The sequence below is a fragment of the Gorilla gorilla genome, chromosome 9 (genome assembly GCF_029281585.2).
Source record: "Gorilla gorilla gorilla isolate KB3781 chromosome 9, NHGRI_mGorGor1-v2.1_pri, whole genome shotgun sequence".
Taxonomy (NCBI): Eukaryota; Metazoa; Chordata; class Mammalia; order Primates; family Hominidae; genus Gorilla; species Gorilla gorilla.
In genome coordinates, this window is record NC_073233.2 from 102,727,389 (window position 1) to 102,747,357 (window position 19,969).

General features: G+C 41.2%; 1 protein-coding gene across 7 annotated transcripts in view; it reads left to right on the forward strand.

Annotated features, from left to right (window-relative positions):
* The window catches only part of AMOTL1 (angiomotin like 1), a 144,749-nt gene that overhangs the window by 82,928 nt on the left and 41,852 nt on the right, over nucleotides 1–19,969 (forward strand). For all 7 annotated transcript variants that reach the window (XM_019037200.3, XM_019037201.3, XM_019037197.3 and 4 more), the window contains 3 exons: nucleotides 6,768–7,059; nucleotides 15,296–15,440; nucleotides 16,694–16,783. In XM_019037200.3, the coding sequence (XP_018892745.3) occupies nucleotides 6,768–7,059; nucleotides 15,296–15,440; nucleotides 16,694–16,783 (527 nt within the window). The remainder of the gene's footprint in view (nucleotides 1–6,767; nucleotides 7,060–15,295; nucleotides 15,441–16,693; nucleotides 16,784–19,969) is intronic.

Below are 19,969 nucleotides of genomic sequence, written 5' to 3' on the forward strand. Positions count from 1 at the left end.
TATTAGATTGTGAAATCAGAGAGCAAGCTTACTAGACATCCTGTATCTCCGTTTCATGGGACTATAATGCCACTTATTCAGTTGTCAGAGTCTGATACATAGTAAGCACTGCATAAATGTTAGATATTCTCACCATGATTATAATTATTATCATTGTATCCCACACCCCCTAATACAGAGCCTAGCACTGGGCATTCATGAGAAGCCTGGTAAATTTTTTCTATTACAGCAAACATTTATTGAACACTTTTTACAATCCAGCCACCAGAAAAAAGTAGACTTTGAGCCAAATGCTTTTTCAAGTTTATGTGACTTAAGTAAATTTTTAATAAATAAGCTAGTTTTAAAAGTATTTGTGAAATGTAATTAGAAATGGCTTCAGAATTGTCAACATAAATTATCGTTTAGATTCATTGGTAAAGTGGCTTAATATTTATCTCTGCTAGATGTAAAAATGTGGCATGAGGGCTATAAAGTTATGAATGTAGCACAAAGGAAAATTATCTTTTTTTATGTAAACTTTGATAAATAAGGAATTCAATATTGTTCAGTTAATGAAAACAGCTAAATCCTGAGTTATTGGCAAAAACAAACAAAAAAAAATTTGTCTAATGTTAAGGTTCTTAGGAAAACCTGAACTCCACAGGTTATAAAATGGTTAACATTTTTAATGATAACTGTCACAGTTTTAATAAGTAATCTGGTTGAAAAAACAATTAATTAGATAAATGTAGTGGAATAAATGCCTATAAATAAACTTATCATATAATTTAAAATCTAAAGTTACATAATACGTATTCATTGAATGTCTGGGTCATTTCCAATTTTTAAATAAATTATAGAAAAATGTTTTTCTAAAAAAGAAATGTGTTCTTATTTAAAGGAAAATAATATTTGTCTAATTCAAAGTTTATTTAAAAGTTATTTATAAAACAAGGTAATGGTAACCAGTATATAAAAGCATTGTAAAGAAAGTTATAAATATAAAAAGGTATTTTTGGCAAGAAAGGTTAAAAAGGAAAATAATTTTATATGAGAAAGAATCTTGTATGGTAAATTTTTGTCCTAGAATAAAATGACGGGTTAAGAAAGAGGGATATTCAGGACAAACCAGAAAGTCCACGTATGCCATGAATGGTCTGTGTAAGTCATAATAAGGTTTGTAAAAGTAAAGTTTTATGGGGGAAGAAAAACTTTATATGATCAAGTTGTCTGTAATGAAAGAGAAATTATTTATAATGGTCTTTCTAGAGATTGTGTTTTGATATTTTAAAAAAACAGTTATGCACTAAAGAATTGGGTAGTACAATGAAACTTTTTTAAAGATACTGATTTACCCTTAACAAAATTACAAGACATTTTAATTTTTTTAACCCAAAGTTTAACTTTTATTGTATCTTGCTGTTTCAGCTTCCTCTCCCCTTTTAAAAGCCCCAAAATAGTAAATATCTCCTTCAACTCACTTTTGGCTCCCGTAAGTTTTATTCCTCGGGTGCTGTTTGTTTGTTGTGGCCTTACACTAAAAATGTTTTATCCTAAAGGCCTAAAGGAAATGTCTTCTCCAGCATAACATTCTGTGCTCTTGGCTTTAGATGGTTCTGTGAATCTAAAAATTTTTACTTGTTACCTAAGAAACACTCTTCCTATGTCTAATTGAAGTACGCTTTTTATTAGTTTGACTTTCAGGTTATTGATAATAAATGGATACCTCACAGGGAATAGCAGTGGCACTGCAGAAGATCTTTTCTTTTGCCTTTTGGTAACTGGCCTAACAAACACATTTTATATTTTATTGAAATAATTCCTTTGCCATTGTTATTAAGCTTTGGTTTGCTTAGAAAAAACTGAGATTAAATTTTTTTTTAATTAAAGTTATCACATCTGTGTAACTTTCTATATTTTGCTTTTGAAGTCCTTGTGTCATTAAGTTATAGAGCTTTGACTTCTGGGGCTAAACAGGACACCAAGTCCTCTTCAGTCTTAAACCCGGACACCAGTTAAAACCTCATCTTCAGATCCGGTAGAAGATGCCAACCAAAATAAACTGTGTTTGTGAGACACAGGGCCAGAAATTAAAACTATCCAACTCCTCAAGACCCAGAGACTATTGTGGAAGAGGTGGGCGTGAGATTGTAAGGGCCAATGTTGAGAGATAAAATTAGTTCAGTTTCTCTATAAATTAACCATTAATACCAAACGCACACTGATGCAAGACCAGCATATGAGCCTCTGTGTCAGATGAACACAATTTTTTTGGAGCATTAACTCACTCCTTAATAAAAGGTTATAAAGATTATAAAAAGATTTATGGAAATTATATCTTATGGTCAAGATAATTAAAATTTAATAAATTTACTTACAGAATTTTAAAAGACACATTTAATTGGCCTCATGCTGTCTTTATTAGGGCTTGTTGTTTGGGAAGTTAAATTGCTCTCAAAGAATAAAGGTTTATGCTTTTTTTTTGGAAATCATTGAGTTATCATTTTGGCTAAATGATTGACTTATTTTATAACAACTTGTGATCCTATTTTGTGATATGTTTTAAACTTTTTATATTTGACACACTTTCCGAAATCAAATTTTAACTTCAGTCCTCATTAATCTTTTGATATTCGGTCCCTTGAAGTCCAAAAAAGACATATTCAGCTTATTTGATGTAATAAAATCATAGAGGAAGTAGTGTCAAATATGAAATGGGGTTTAACCTTCTTTGGATTATATTTATATAAATGTGTTATTAGTATCTGTTCCAGAATTGTATGAGATTCCTGTGAGCCTAATATATCTTAGTAAATGTTATCAGTAGTAACGGTGATTCTGATATAAAATTGTATGCCATAGAAGTAACCCAATTTCCTTGTCATTTGCGTCTTTAACCATAACTTTTGTCATCTAGTTGTTTCACTTTTATTCTTTTCAAAAGGTGTTTTTTATAATCAGCTATAGGACTCTGACAGTTGTTCTTGAATGCAGGTTTCTGATAACTTTGGAGACTGTGACACTAGAATAGAGGAAAAACTTGCAAGACTCCCATAGAAAGCTAATGTGTTCATAAACATCGAGCAGAACATGACTTAATTACGTAGACTAATGAAAGACTGAAATAATCTTTTTTATGACTTTGTTTGAAATGTTGCTAATTCTTTTGTTTCTGCATCTAGAAAACCCTTTTTCTTTGAGCTATTTACAGCTTTTAATAATTGGGGCAGCTACACTCCTGTGAGCAAAATCTGAAGCATATATCTCTCTACCTGATTTCTCCAGAATTTGAAAACTATTTGCAAGTATATTTAATTTATAGCAGTATAGTTATTTGCATAAGTTCAATAAGAATCTTTTTCTTTGTAATAGGACACGATTGGAGACACTGGTTATTTTACCAAGGCTTTCATTGGAATGGCATACTTTTAGGTAGAACCAGATTGCTTTAAGGAATTGAGGTTGACTTGTAGAGCCAAATAAAACCCTTTGGGAAAGCTGGCCTTATACCATGTCTACACAGTCCCTGTACAGGTTCCTGACCTGCAGTAAGTAAAGAATGTCACTTTCTGACAGGCCCAGGAGCCGTAAGTTTTCTTGGGCCCTTGAGGTGAGGAATTCACCCAATTAGTACAGGTATTTGCAGGCACAGGCTGAGCTCAAAGCATTGAAGTCTAATCTGAGTTTCCTTGTGGAATAAAGTTGCAGTAAAGCCAATTAAAAAGAAAAGAGCCTATATGGCAAATAATTTTTTTTTGCTGACTTTATGCAAATACTCAGGCCAAGTATAGTAAGACCAACAGTTATTTTACACATAAATTTGTCTTGTGATTTGTCTTTAGTGAAAATGGGGACTGGAGAGAGAAAAATTATGTTTCAAAATAAACTAGACTACACCTGTTATTAGATTCTAGTCTTGTCTAATGTTTTTCAGTGTTTATTATTTTCTATAGTTTGGACTGAATTCTAAAGTTTTTCCTGGCTACACGTCTCCAAAGTAATGTTTTTAATTGATTTTTTCTTTCTTTCCTGTCCTATTTTCCCTCCATTTTTTTCTTGATTTAAAATCCCTAAAAATGAAGCTGTGCTTTCTTAAAGCCCTGCAAACTGAAGCTAGACAACTTAAGCTACAGAAGAAAATAACAGCAACTTATTTACATATGTAAACCACTTTCATACCTGCCTATTGATGTGTGGACTTCAGATAATATGGCCTATATCAATTTTCCAGGATTGTTCTTCATCTTTTTTGTTTGTTTGTTTGTTTCTCTTCCTCCTCCTATTTTCTCTTCATAGGATATGAGATTTCACAACCTACTAAAAATGATCTTTCCTAATAACCTGACACCTACCTTTCTAGGAGTAAACTGTCCTAGCCATGAGAGATCAGACAAAACCTGAGACCAGAGGCTCATTCATTTTCTTATAAAATGCTTTTTCGGAAAGATGTGAAAGCAAAATAAATCTCAGAACCCCGAAATCAGTAAGCCAAAGGGAAAAGTCAAGCTGGGAACTGCATCAGGCAAACCTGCCTCACATTTTATTCTTAAATAAGATAGCTACAAAAATAAAAAAAGCCACATACCTGCCTCACAATTTCCCCACAAGGAAATTCCTTGTGGACATAGGACAGACACAGCGCAAAGTCATCCCTCTGCTCACCTGAGACAAATGCATATGTGATTAGTTCCTCTGCCCTATTGTTTTACTAAGCCAGACTAAGGTGTAAGTGACTCTTCTTTTACCCTCCTCTCACATGTAAATTGTGTATTCAGTGAAAAGCTAATCAGAGACTCAAAATAATGCAACCAATTGTCTCTTTATCTACCTATGACCTAGAAGCCCCTTCCCCCACTTGGAGTTGTCCAGCCTTTCCAGACCAAACCAATGTTCATCTTACATACTGATTGACGTCTCGTGTCTCTCATGTCTCCCTAACGTGTATGAAACCAAGCTGTACCCAGACCACCTTGGGCAGATGTGGTCATGACCTCCTGAGGCTGTGTCATGGGCACATTCTTAACCTTGCAAAATAAACTTTCTAAATTGATTGAGATCTGTCTCAGATACGTTTTGGTTCATACCCTTTATATTTCTAAATGTTGTTAGGAGCCCTTGGCTTAGGTTGAAAGAAAATACAGCGATTCTTAGGAAACAGGTTAACTGAATAGTTAGGATGGACTTGTTAGGAATGGGGACGGGGATGGAAATTCATGATCTCAAAGATAGGAGCTAATACTAGGTATTTGAGCCATGAAGGGACACCCTTATGTGTTCTTTTTGACATGGCTAAAGTTAGACTCTTGAGCTCTAGACCTCCCTTACCTCAGCAAAACAAATCAGTTTCTCCCCAAGACTTCCCACCTCATTAAATGGTGCCCCTATCAATTTGTGTAGAGCCCAAAATCTAGGAGTAATTTTTAATTTTCCCAACTTCCCTTCTCCCCATCCATGATATATACAAAATGAATCCCAATCTCTGAGTGTTTCTCTTCTGCCACTACTCTGAGCTCTCCTCAGTTCTCACCTAGACCACACCTGGGCCTCACTGGACTCCACACGAGTGTTCCTGCCACCATGCACTGCATTCTGTGCACACCACAGGAGAGGCAGCTCCTCCCCTGGCCTCTGTACACTCCAAGGTAAAGTCTGGCTGTGGCACCTGCCCATCACTCTAGTCTTATCTTGCACTGCTACTTGCTGGCAGTGCTTCATACTACTTGCTGTGCCAGTGCTAATTCCTGCCTCAGGCCCTGTGCGCTAGCTTAGCATCTCCAACCTTCTTGGCACCAGGGATCTGTTTTGTGGAAGACAATTTTTCCGCAGACAATCGCGGGGTTGGAGTAGTTTTAGGATGATTCAAACGCATCACATTTATTGTGTGCTTTGTTTCTATTATTATTACATTGTAATATATAATGAAATAATTATGCAACACACCATAATATAGAATCAGTAGGAGCCCTGAGCTTGTTTTCTTGCAACTAGATCGTCCCATCTGGGGTTGATGGGAAACAGTGACAGGTTATCAGGCATTAGATTATCATAAGGAACAAACAACCTAGATCCCCTGCATGCACAATTCACAATAGGGTTCAAGCTCCTATGAGAATCTAATGCCACTGCTGATCTGACAGAAGGTAGAGCTTAGGCAGTAATGTGAACCATCGGGAATGGCTGTAAATATAGATGAAACTTTGCTCACTTACCTGCTGCTGTGTGGCCCAGTCCCTAATAGGCCACAGATGTGTACTGGTCCATGGCCTAGTGGTTGGGGACCACTGTGCTAGCTGACACCTCCTACCTGGAATACTCCTTTCCCCCACTTCTTCACCCGCTCTGTCCAAACCACTGGTTCTTGTCTGTCAGTGTGACTTCAGCTCAAACCACCCCTCTCAGAGACTCCTTCTCTGCTGTCTCAGTAGGAAGTAGCCATGGGGTCATTCCCTGACGCATGGGGTCATTCCCTGTCACATCACTCCACCTTATTCTTTGGAGAGTACTTGTTACGTTTTGATACTTGGCTTTATTGTTGGGTGGCTTGCCTTTCTCTCTCCCTACCGTGTAAACATCTGAGAGCAGGGACCTGGTCTGTCTTGTTCGCTGTTTCCCCAATAGCCAGAATGGTGCCAATTGAGATGGGAGCACAGTGAATACCTCCCACTGGGAAGTGCATTGATGGCCTCTGACCGTGGAAGCCATCAACAGTGCCAGTATTGTTGGGGCTTCCTTCCTGCTCCCACCATTTCCCCGGGCTCTAACTGCTGCCTTCCATTGCCTTGCAGCCGCCCATGCCAACTTCCGTTCCCGTCAACCATGCAGCAGCACAGCCCCATGTCCTCCCAGACCTCTTCTGCCAGTGGGCCACTGCACTCTGTCTCCCTGCCGCTTCCACTCCCGATGGCCCTGGGTGCTCCACAGCCCCCGCCTGCTGCCTCCCCCAGCCAGCAGCTTGGTCCAGATGCCTTTGCGATTGTGGAGCGAGCCCAGCAAATGGTGGAGATATTAACAGAGGAGAACCGGGTGCTTCACCAGGAACTTCAGGGTTACTACGACAATGCCGACAAGCTCCACAAGGTGCGTGACTTCCCTGGGGAATGGGAGGGAGACAAATTCTTTACCTGGTCATGGGGAGTTGATGCACTGACTGACTTGCCAACATTGCACTAGACCCCTTTTTATACTAGGCCCTGTGCAAGGCTTTAGGGAGATGAAAATAAATATGACCCAGTTCCTGCCTTGGAGGAGCTTACATTCCAAAAAGGGGAGAGAGTTGCATATGCTAACACCTTCAGTAAGAGTGTGAAGGGTCTACTGTAGGAACAGTAGAGGTGGCTCTTGACCAGAGACTCAGAGGCTAAGTAGGATTACCCCACCTGGACAAATGTAGAAGAGGGAACACGGAGAGTAAATAACACGGAGGAGGCCATGCGCGGTGGTCCATGCCTATAATCCCAGCACTTTGTGAGGCTGAGGCAGGTGGATCGCTTGAGCCCGGGAGTTTGAGACCAGCCTGGGCAACATGCCAAGACCCTGTCTCTACAAAAATTAGCCAGTCATGGTGGCCCATGCCTTGTAGTCCCAGCTACTCAGGAGGATCACATAAGCTTGGGAGGCATAGGTTGTAGTGAGTCAAGATCGCTCCACTGCACTCCAGCCTGGGTGACAGAGTGAGACCCTGTCTCAAAAATAAAAAATAAATAAAACCACAGAGAAATGAAGTGAGAGATACCAAATTTTCCTTTAAATTTAGGAATCTCAGACAGGAACCTTGTGTTGTCATGTTCATTTCATTAGCCGGTCTCTGCAAAAAGCAGCCTTGCCTCAACATGAGAGGGTCAAGAGTACGAGTTATTGTGTGCTTTCTGCATGTTTGTGACTTATCAGGTGGGGAGATGCTGAGTAATTCCAGCCTGTGTAGTTACTGTTGGAATATTTAAATGTATGGCAGCCATTATTCTTACAGATTTATGCTGAGAGCCAAAGTAAATAGGGGAACGTCCAGCAAGAACGAGCTGTTGCTGGGCAGTGATTTCATTATGCCCCTCAGGTCAGCATCTGATGTGCTACAGGTAGGATGCAAGGGGGTTGGGCAAAGGTAATAGGATGTTTTAGGGCAGGACAGCCATAGAGCACTTGAGTTTCCTTTCTGGGGGTGAGGAGGCATGTGTAGTAGTAGCGATCCTCTAAGAGTAAGTGCGGGCTCTTCCCTTGGCAATAAAGGGCTTCTGTAAAGTTAAAGCGTAGGAGTATAAACCCCATCTGACTACAAGAATGTTGTCACTTTGGCTCTATGTGACAGTTAATGCTCCGGCTGGCCAATTTAGTGTTAGTGTTCTTGACTTAGTGCTGATTTCACAGGTCAAGCTGGTCATTTTGCTGGTCAAGGGTTTTAGAGTAGTAGGCTCTACTTGCTTCCTGAGGGCTGTCAGGGAGCAGTGGATTTGATGGTGCATGTGTTTACAGACAATTTGTCCCAGCACGTTTGTGCAGAGCTTCCACTGAAAAGGTCTGGAGCTCCCTGGAGTCAAGACCAGACTTGGCTGAGGGAGCTCTGGCTGCCTTTATTGGAGGGGAAAAATGAGAGCCAGAAACAGACAGGGGCCGCCTAAAGATTGTGGCCTCACTCCCACCCCCTCTTGCACCCTTAGAAGTTGGGAAATAGGCGTGTTGTCTCACAGCCCTCAGCCTATAAGACGCTGCACAGGCCCAAGCTTGCCTCTGACATTTTTGGGCAGCTTCTTTTTGGTATGGTCTGAAAATTGGGAAGTGCAGACTCAGCACTTCTTGGGAAACAAGGGCCTCTTTCTTCTCTGCTAATGAAGCTTCAAGGCAGACATGTCCAGAAGCTATACAGACCCACTTGAAGGCAGAGTTTGGTGCTGGGGTTTTTCCCATGGCTGTTTCTGAAGAGTTACACAAATGGTGCAGAAATTGGAGGTCTTGTTATTTTTCATTGCCTTTTTATTAACATGTACTTTTTTTTTTTTTTTTAAGATGGAGTCTCACTCTGTTGCCAGGTTGGAGTGCAGTGGCGCAATCTCGGCTCACTGCAATCTCCGCTTCCCGGGTTCAAGCGATTCTCCTGCCTCAGCCTCCTGAGTAGCTGAGACTACAGTTGCACACCACCACACCTGGCTAATTTTTTTTTTGTATTTTAGTAGAGACGGGGTTTCACCATGTTGGCCAGGATGGTTTTGATCTCCTGACCTCGTGATCCGCCCACCTCGGCCTCCCAAAGTGCTAGGATTAAACATGTACTTTTTATTGACCTATAACATACATCTCTTTCTTGATTTTGATGCACATTTCCATTTTGAAAACTAAAGTGGCTTAATCTCCCAGTGTCTCAGTATTCCTGCACAGAGGATGGTTCTTAAAAGTTGTGGCCTAAAGGATTTTGATGACTTCTGGAAGAGGAGATAAATCAAAAGCTGTGTCCCTTCTTGAACCCAAAACTTTTTCAGTCCCTTGAATGTTATAAATTGTTCTACAAGTACAGTAAGTCCTCACTTAATATCATCAATAGGTTCTTGGAAGCTACAATTTTAAGCAAAGCCAATTTTTTCCTCATCAACATCACAATGAAATGATGTTATTTGGGGGCCTGCTATGTGTCATTTTACTTAAAGTTGCAGTTTCCAAGAACCTGTCAGTGATGTTACGTGAGGACTTACTGTACTACATTAATCTGTCATATGTAAAACCAGAATTATTGATTCAGAACCTCAGATTTTGATGGATACTTGCATACTCATCACAAGTTGGATAACTGTTCTCAACAACTAGGACCAAGAGACACAAGAGTTGCATGAACTTCGTGACATAACATTTTGTGCCTTGCGTTCCTAAGGTCACCCTAGTCCCAGATCTTCCCTCATCCCCAGCCTTGCCACTCAGTGTAGCTGCCTGAGCCTTAGGTCTGGGGAGAGGGTGGTCAGATGAGGTGACAACTTTGCTTTTCAGGGATGATAGCTGCCAGTTCTCCTGGCATGGATGTGACCCCTGTTTTGCTGTACAATCTTGTAGGATATGACCCCGCTATGCCCACAGTTTCATCCCATCTGAGTTCCTCGCAGCATTGGGAATGTTTTGGCCCTTGCAGAGATGCATTGTAAGGGCAGAACTAAAAATAGATGAATTTTTAATTGCAGAATTTAGCCTATGCATACTGTGCCAGCAACACAGCAGAAGAGAACGATTAAATTCAGAGACTATAAAATCCCAGCCTAGATATGAAGACCCTGTTTCCAAAGAGGCTCAAGGTAGTGATTATCACTGTTAATGTTGGAATGATGGTCGAGGACCCCCAGAAAGAGATGTTGTTTTCAATCTTTCCTTTTGGTTATGTTTTTTGCATCTTTTTCCTCCCAGTTTCCCTGAAACTTAATTAACTATGGAGTTTCTACCAGGGCCAGACTGGGCTGTTGAGTGGGTTGGCCTTGAAAGCCATCAGGGAATAGACGGGCACTTGATGGGAGAGGGCCAAGTATTAACAGTTACCCCAGGCTTGCTTTAGTGAAGACCCTCTTTTGTGAGTGAAACAAAGGTGGCTTTGATTGGGCAGTCTGTGGCTTGCACAGCAGGCCTTTCTTTGGTCCTGTGCATCCCTGAGTGTTGCACGTGAAGGTGCTCGGGGGAAAAAACCAGTATCTGGAGCTTGGAATGGCTGAGATTTTCTCAGGGCCTTCTCTGTCCATTTGCTTATTACAACAGTGCCAGTGGAAGTCATGCAGGGCTTTCTGCTCTGCTTGTAGTTCTGTCTCTGGGACATTGAGTGTATTGCTGTGATAGCAGGGATTCTTACGGCCTGGCTTAAGAGCTCCCTGACACCTAGGCCGAAAAGGAGAATGAGAGCTGGGAAGGTAAACTGGGATTCCCCTCCTGCACTGTACTCAGAGTCTGAGCTGGTCTGGATAGTTTTTGTATCAAACCAGCCTGTCTAACCCTCCCTGTATCTTTAACAAATATCAGAGGGTGCTTAAGATGTTCTGAACATGGAGTAATAGAAAGAAGAAGGTGTGGTTTTACTCTGAAGCAGTGTACAGTCAGAAATAAAAAGCTTTAGTTTTAAAATTCTTAAAATGAGTCTACTTCAACTTCCCATTCCTTAGTAATCCTTGCGTCATTCTCTGAAAGGAGGTATTCATCTTTTACTTGAATGCTTCCAGAGAAGAGAAGCTCACTAATGGGTATACTACACTTCTGGAAAATGTAGTTAGGAAATGTTTCTTTATGTTAAGTCAAAATCTACATCTTGGCCAGGTGTGGTGGCTCACCCCTGTAATCCAAGCACTTTGGGAGTCCAAGGCAGGTGGATCACTTGAGATCAGGAGTTTGAGACCAGCCTGGCTAACATGGTGAAACCCCATGTCTACTAAAAAAAAAAAAAAAAATACAAAAATTACCCAGCCATGGTGATGCACCCCTGTAATTCCAGCTGCCCTGGAGGCTGAGGCATGAGAATCACTTGAATCCAGGAGGTGGAGTTTGCAGTGAGCCGAGATTGTGTCACTGCACTCCAGCCTAGGTGATGGAATGAGACTGTCAAAAAAACAAAAACAAAAAAACCCTGCATCTATTTAACTTCCTGCATTTACTCATAACTCTGTCCTCTGTAATCATACTTTTTTATTCCCTTTTGTGTTGTTATAACCGAATATCTGAGACTGGGTAATTTATAAAGAGAAGTGATTTATTTAGCTCGTGATTCTGCAGGCTGGGAAGTTTGAGAAGCATGACGCTGGTATCTTCTTGGCTTCCAGCAAGGGCTTTTATGCTGTGTCACAACATGGCAGAAGGTCAAAGGGGAAGCGGAGATGTATAAAGAGGCAAAACGTGAAGAGCACGTCCTTCTTCATAACAACCTGCTGTCATGGGAACTAATCTATTCCTGCAAAATCCAGTCTAGTCTCACTACTGCGAGAAAGGCACCAAGCCATTCACAAGGGACCCGCCCCCATGACCCAAACACTTCCCACTAGGCCCCACCTCCCAGTGTCACCACACTGGAAATCAAATTTCAACATGAGTTTTGGTGGGGACAAACCATATCCATAGCATGCACTGAAGGGGATTAGTCTTTCTCTACCATTACAGCTATCAGTTCTCATAGGAATTACCTTGTTCTGAACTAAGATCCTTGTTTTTTTTTTCTAGGTCCCTTCTAAGCAGATAACCTTATGTCAGGTCTTGATTGTTTTAGGATTTGAGATAGTAAACTATATCATGGTAGGGATCCTGAAGTTTCCTTTGACAGTATGCAGAGGCAAGTTCTTTGAGTAAAAGGAAAGAATGCATGATTCAGTGTCCAAGTCTGTCTTTAGAAGTTATACATTTAAAGATTAATTAATCAGTCAGTATTTTGTCATGGGCAAGGCATAGTTCTAGGACAGTAAGAGCTATTCTACCCTCAAGGCGTTAGTAGTCGAATCAGAGCCATACAGTGCAGATGCAGATTAGAATTCCAATAAGGGAAATATAACAGATAAAAAATACTATAAAATCAGACCAAGGGAAGGGTCCCTGTGGGTGTAGCTAAGGAAGCCTCGCTAGTTGTCCTAGACTGGAAGCCTGAACACCACTCTCATGGTGGATGCCTCAAAGTGTGTGGTACTCTCAGCTTCCCTGGTGACTTGATGATGCCCTTTGGTCTTGATGGGGACTGTTCCTGTGACATGCCCAGCTGTCTGAAAACAAAGGCCACCTTTTATAGATAAAATCAGCAAAGAAGTGTTAGTGTGTCTGGGAGCCATCTCTTTTGTGAATAAAATTTAAAGACAGGATCATAATTCATGGTAAGGCTATGAACAGGATTTAGGACATACTGTCCTCTGTGCTGCTGCATTACCAGCGGTTCGTGATATCTGTGGACGAATCAGAAAGGCCTTGTTGAAATGAGGGGACCACAGAAGAACCAACTCTGGTATAAGGAGGCCTTTGGGAACATAAGGTGGTACCGAAAGGAACCTTGGTTATCTCAGCTCGGCTCCAGTTGGCTGCCGCTAAGCAGAAGGCCCCGTGCTCTCCAGCCTGTTCATCAGCCTCTTCTCAGCCATATCCTGGCTCCTCTGTAACCTCTCAGGGTGCTGACCACAGTATCTCTCATTCCTTTAAGTTTTTGGCTTCTAGGCTCCTACGGCTCCACTGGCTTCAGTTTTTCCCTGGTGCCCTGCCCCTCCTTTGGCGTGAATGCTTTTTTGGCCTTCTAATCTTCTGTTTACCTCCCTGAGTGGTCTCCGCTTTCTGATGTCATCTGTCATCTGTACGTTGAGGACACCCAGCCACTCTCCTGGCTTTTAGACTTGTATGTTCACCTGCTAACTGGAAATCTTTGCCAATATATGCAGCACGTTCCTCAAACATGGTATCTCCAAACCCAGACTGGTTTTCTTTCTTTAGTGAGCTTGTTTCTCTTATAATCATTTATCTTGGTTAAGTCTCCTTACCCCATCTTCTAAGCTGTGAATGTTTATGTTGTATTTGCTTTCTTTCTTCCTTACTGTCTGCACCCAGTCACCAAAACCTGTTGATTCTACTCATTAGTGTCTTTGGAATTTGCCCTTTTAGTGTCATAGTTCAGGCCTTTGTCATCTGTCATTGAGCTATTTACATTAGCTTTTTACCTGGATATCTCTTCTACCTCCTCTCCCATAAACCCCCACCCTCCAACCCCATCTGTTAGTTTTGTCTCTATAAAAACTTGGATGAGATCAGAGTTATAATCTTCCTTCCCCAGTATCTCTCACCCCCACTAAGCCTCCCCTGCCCATAATTTAAAGTCCTTCCTTCTGGCCCTACCTCCTGCCACTTCTACCTTGCCCTCATTCCTGGACTACCATTTCTTTGTAATATTTACAGGCCAACTTAAGACTCCTAGCTCCTAAAGGCCCAGAATTGCTGTCCTTATTTCTGTATCGTTGGCATCTGGAAAAACACCTGACATGTAAGCAAACAATGAATATCTGTTCAGATATTTATTATTTATAGGAGTCTTGGCAGGACTTTCTGATCTGGGCAGTTGGGGCTCAGAAAAGAGGGTCCCTGGCTCCTGGTGCCATTGCTGTCCTATGGAAGGACTGAAAACATGGCTGTGATCTGGGACCCAGTGAAGGGCACTAGTGCTTTCAACCCCATCAGCTTTGCCTTTGATTCTGACCTTAGCAGCATCTCATCAAGCATCCATCCATGTTTGCAGGCACCCTCACCTGGTCTTTACCCTTTCTCTTGCATTTATGTTACATAACAATACAATGGGATTTATTGATATCTACATCAAAATCACACTATTATATCAAACTCCTGTTAGAATAGAGCTATTTGTTATCAATTTATGTGTGCCATAGATTAAAGGCTTCCCCAGTTAGTTTTTGATTTAGTGAAATATTTTTTTAAATGATTTTAATTTCTTGGCTATCAGTTCCTGAATATAAAGAGATTGTCTGTGATATGTTTGTTTATGATTAGATACATGTCCATTAATCCTTTTCTTTTTTTTTTTTTGGTGAGACGGAATCTCACTCTGTTGCCCTAGGCTGGAGTGCAGTGACGTGATCTTGCTCACTGCAACCTTCGCCTCCCAGGCTCAAGCGATCCTCCCACCTCAGCCTCCCAAGTAGCTGGGGTTACAGGTACCCACCACCATGCCCAGCTAATATTTGTATTTTTAGGAGAGGCAAGGTTTCACCATGTTGGCCAGACTGCCCAAACTCCTGACCTCAGGTGATCCACCCACCTCAGCCTCCCAAAGTGCTGGGATTACAGACGTGAGCCACTGCACCATATAGATAATTTTATAGACAAAGGAATAAAAATACTAGGTAATGAAGCCTTTCCTCCAGTGGATTTTATGTTCCTTTGGGGACAGATAGAAGTGTCTCTGGAAAGTGCACTGTACTTGGAGTCTGGAAACTTGGGTTCTAATTATAGTCCTTTCTTTTTTTGTACTTTAATATTTTCCTGATGTTAACTGGGAATAATCATAATAGCTATAAATTGCCATTAAAAGTGTAAGAGGTTTAAGTTATGTTAGGTTTACCCCTTTCTAATATTGGTACAGAGGGACTTTTACAAGGTGACATCAGACAGTTCGGCCAGATTTGTGAGCCTGTAATTTACAAGATCCTAATGTAGTCTTTAGAGAGCAGGTGGGGGAGTGAAATCGATTATACAGTTTGGTACACATGAAGCTTGAGATGCAGAAAGACTGCATTGAAGATACAGCCTTCACACTAGCAATGTTTAAGAATCCGTTTTACCAAGACACCAGCATGAATGTCAAAGGTACCACTTTAATGCCAGTTCTTTCTTTTAGTTTGAAAAAGAACTTCAGAGAATTTCGGAAGCCTATGAAAGTCTGGTCAAGTCTACCACCAAGCGAGAGTCACTGGACAAGACGATGAGAAACAAATTGGAAGGCGAGATTAGAAGACTTCATGATTTCAACAGAGACCTCCGAGGCAGGTTTATTCATGTTCTTTCTATCTAAACTACCTGTAGAGTTTTAGTGTAGCTAAAAGCACGACTTCAAGGCCAGAGTGCTTTGCCACAGGTGCTGGTCTACCTGTGTTGGATAATCTTGTGTATTTCAATGATCTGGGGAAGGGAGGTGCTCAAAAAGCAGAATTGTTCTTTTCTGCCTTGTGGGTTGTATATTGCAGCATCGAGCTTTGGAAGTGACAGCCTGTATGCATGAGTCTGTCAAAGGAAGGGATTCTGTTTGCGGCTCCTTCTTGCTTTGAAAGTACTCAGCCACGATTCATGGCTATGAGAATCCAAATGTTTGAAAAGATCAATGTTAGACGCACAACCCTTTCCACATGGGGCTGTCATTTGGTAGCACACTTTGAAAAGCAGCACTTAACTATTGCTAGGTGGACAATAGAAGACAGAGCTAGACATATTTTCCCCCTGGGGGGAAAAAGTCCCCACAGTTGTGAAATAAGTAGACAATAAACTCGCGGAAAGATAGGAGCCACCTGCTGCTGGATTTTGGCAATCTCCAATATGCACAATGAGTTAACCTATAAATGTTACTTCACCTTCAGCCAAGCCATTTTCAGTTGCTTCATATGTCAAAACACTCAACGTCCTGGTAGTACCCAGTGGCTAGATCCCACCTTTTCTGTTGCTACAAACTCTTTTGGGTTGGGTATCATCTGCATCCAGGGAATACTTGTTGAGTTGGATTATTTATTGAATAATTAAAGATTTACCAAGTGGTTTGAGCAAACATAGAACTTGCTGTGTACAGTCTTCATACATTAGGTCATTTTGACTTTTTTTGGTATTTGTTATTTTTTTTCTTTGATTCTGAGATACAGAAAGCTGTCACTGGCTAAAATATACAGCTGATGATCAAGATTAGACTAGGGCTGGGTTTGAGGCCAAGGAGACTGTCTTTGTGAACACTTCAAATCAGGTTTGCTGGCCTTGGAGGCAGTGAGGTGGTTTTTCTCAGCACCTCTCCCTAGCTGCCTGCTGCTCGTGCATATCATTTGGCATTAGATCGCATAAAGACACAGTGTGGCATCTGAAGCTTTTCTTTTGATATTTTGGGACATAGTTACTGTCTGTCCCCAAGTTGTTCAGTTTTGGGCTCCTGCCTGAGCATCTCTTCCTCCCCAGCTCTTGGCACATATTTCATTTCTTGGTTAGATGATGACTTCAATCCATATACATTTCTTTGTAATCATTTCCTCTTTGTTCATAGATCGACTAGAGACTGCCAACAGGCAACTGTCCAGCAGGGAATACGAAGGGCATGAAGACAAAGCTGCAGAGGGGCATTATGCTTCCCAGAGTGAGTCTCCACTTATTTATTTATCCCAAAGTTTGTTTTTTTAAAAACGGGGTCCTGAAGGAAGAATCATATTAGTTTCAAGTGGGTTTTGTGCTGTTTGCTTTTTGTTTGTTAATTTAGCATACAACTTATTGATCTCAGATGAGGCCCTCCTAGGTCTGCCCGAGACAAAGCTGAGGTCACTATGTGTTGCTTTAGTAATGTTTATTCTGTCCCTCTGACCTACAGTTTCTCTCTCTCTATATATAATACCCTTCAAGCAATAGCAACATCACAGCATGTCCTGGCACTCACTACTTCAGATAAGTTACAACCCTTTTTCTCCAGGAAATGGAAGGCGGCCTAGTGGTGGGGTTTGGTTCTCTCTAGGGAGGTTTTGTCCTCGTATAGGTTGTGGAGTTCTAGACTGGCTGCCCCTTGCCAGTGTGCAAGCCATCTAAGTGATCGCATTATATATCTCCATGCGTGACACTCATTTCCAGAAGCCACTGAGACCATTTCAGCCAGGAATAATGAACAGTGGCTTTGTAAGCCTTGATTTATTGGGAGAATATTTTATTAATTTTAGCAGAGGCAAATGATAGAATCAAATGGATTTTGAGAAACCATTGGTCAAGGTTTGAATTTCTGCAGATTCATTGCACTAGCCAGAAATTTAAAAATCCAACTGTCTTTTTTTAAGCTGTTTTGAAAATGGAATTCATATCTATATCATAACTCTCAATAAGATTAGGAGTAAGTGCTCACAAAGTTAAGACAATTCAGAACAACAAAAAGTAATGTATTCAGGCACTAGCCATCTGTCTTATGATAGGGGTCTTCTGATGTGTGGGTTCCTCAGTGCAGCCCTACATTTTAAAGACTGGAAAATAATTGGTTAAATTTTCTGATTTCCAATACTGTTTGGTTAGGTTTAACCTCTTGTGTGTCCCCCAGATTGATTAATTATTGCATTCCAGCTATTAATACTAGCTCTATTTTTTAAATTCCGTTTTTTGCAAATGGACACTAATACTATCTAGGGCTTTTGCCTGGGATTCCTTTGTGGTCTCAGATGATTGGCCCATGTTCCAGATTCACATAAAAGGCTATAGCGGCACTTTGAATTACTTGCTTTTGTAACAAAATTTATCTTATATCTCTTCCTCTGGGTGCAATAGATCTCACCTTGGTTTCATTTAAAAGGTGAGTTGTCTTTACTACTTGCATTTAAGATCGTGACACATTCCTTCTGGATGACCGCATGCCTAGGTATAGTTAGTGTCTTTGGCAGGTATGTCAGCAATGCCAGTGTTGTACACTCTGTGGATACTTTGCCTTCTTGTCAAGGGACATAATTTGATTACTTAGTTCAGGTCAAAATGGAAAAGCCAGTCAGTTTCACCTGATGGGCATTGTTCTGGCCTCCCAGCCATGGCTGGTGTGGAATAATGGAGTAATAGGGTTTAGTGCTGTGTGAACTCAGAAATGTTCTTCAGAAAGACTTTAACCTTCTGGCTCAAAGCTGAAACATCAGTTATCAAGCAAAGAGGCCCTTCCAGCTTGACAAGGAATTATTTGTTCTGTGCAAATATGCTCCACTTGTGTTCTGAAGGCAAACACAAGAGACCAGAGGCATTTTTCAACTGCTTAAAGGATCTCAGTGTCGATATGTAATGTAATTGAATCTAGGCAGAGCATTTGAAGCAGGTTTGGTAATGGTGATACCTAACCAATTTTCTTACACCTAATCTTTGCAGGACACTTTGTGCCTTCACAGCTTTATAATTATTTACATTAGTTTTTCCTCTCCTAGTGTGGCCAAGGGATGGACTCAAGATATTATTTCAAATTTATAGTTAGGTTGTTTTCTTAGTGAGTTGTAAGAATTCTTTTATTAAGTAAATTAGCATGTCCCCCACATATATATGTCACAGATATTTTCTCCAGTTGTTTTTAATCTTTGTTCTTTATCTTATAGAAGACACTTTTAAGTGACCACATTTATGCCTTCTAGGTTTTCTGTCCTGCTTAGAAATACCTTTTACCCTCCCAGGTTATAATAATATTCACCAATGTTTTCTTCAAATTATGAGTATGATTTCATTGTTTCCAAGGCACATATTTAGGCAGCTAACTTGGGAGGCAGAGCAGAGGAGAAATTCATGAGGGACTATCCTAGAGGCAAGGAGACTAGTTAGCAGGTATTTCAGTACAGTATCTGGGGAGGAGACGGAGAGGTCATGAACTAAAGCAGTGGAAATAGCAAGGAAGAGTAGGGGACAGATAAACAAATGACAACTTAGTAGGACTTGGTTGACCAGTTGAATAATGGCAATGAGAAAAAGGGATGTGACTGGAGCAGCTGGGTGGATGATCACCCTTTACCAATAAAATGCAGGAGGAGGAGGTTGGGATTAGATAATGACTTAAGGTTTGAACATGTTTGTCATCTCACCTTGCAACCCACAGCTCAGTGAGCAGGTGCAAAGATACTCAGAAGGTTGGATGGTGCTCTCTGTCAGGCTTTCATTTTAGCATGTGGGTACAGAATGGCAGGCATGAATTACTGCCTGTCTTCCTAGTTATTAATGTGTTCCATTATCTGTATATTTGTTCAGAAACCCTATTGTTAGAGTAAATTTCAAACACCTAGTGATTATAATTATAAATATTGCCCACTTAAGGGAAGCCATCCTTTTCAAGTGAGTTTTTTTGGGATTCTAGCACTTGGTTAGAAGAAAGGCAAGACTGCAATAGAAGTTATGTCTCGGGCCGGGCGCGGTGGCTCACGCCTGTAATCCCAGCACTTTGGGAGGCCGAGGCAGGCGGATCACGAGGTCAGGAGATCGAGACCATCCTGAATAACCTGGTGAAACCCTGTCTCTACTAAAAATACAAAAAATTAGCTGGGCGTGGTGGCGGGCGCCTGTAGTCCCAGCTACTCGGGGTGGGGCGCTGAGGCAGAAGAATGGCGTGAACCCGGGAGGCGGGGCTTGCAGTGGGCTGAGATCGCGCCACTGCAGTCCAGCCTGGGCGACAGAGCGAGACACCGTCTCAAAAAAAAAAAAAAAAAAAAAGTTATGTCTTGGAGTAATACATACCAAGAAGCCCGGGTTAGGTTGTGAAGTTTCTGCCAGCCACCTTGGCAATGGGAGAGTCAGAGGGAAGGGAGAAGTAGAGAATAACATGCTCAGCTTTTTTGCT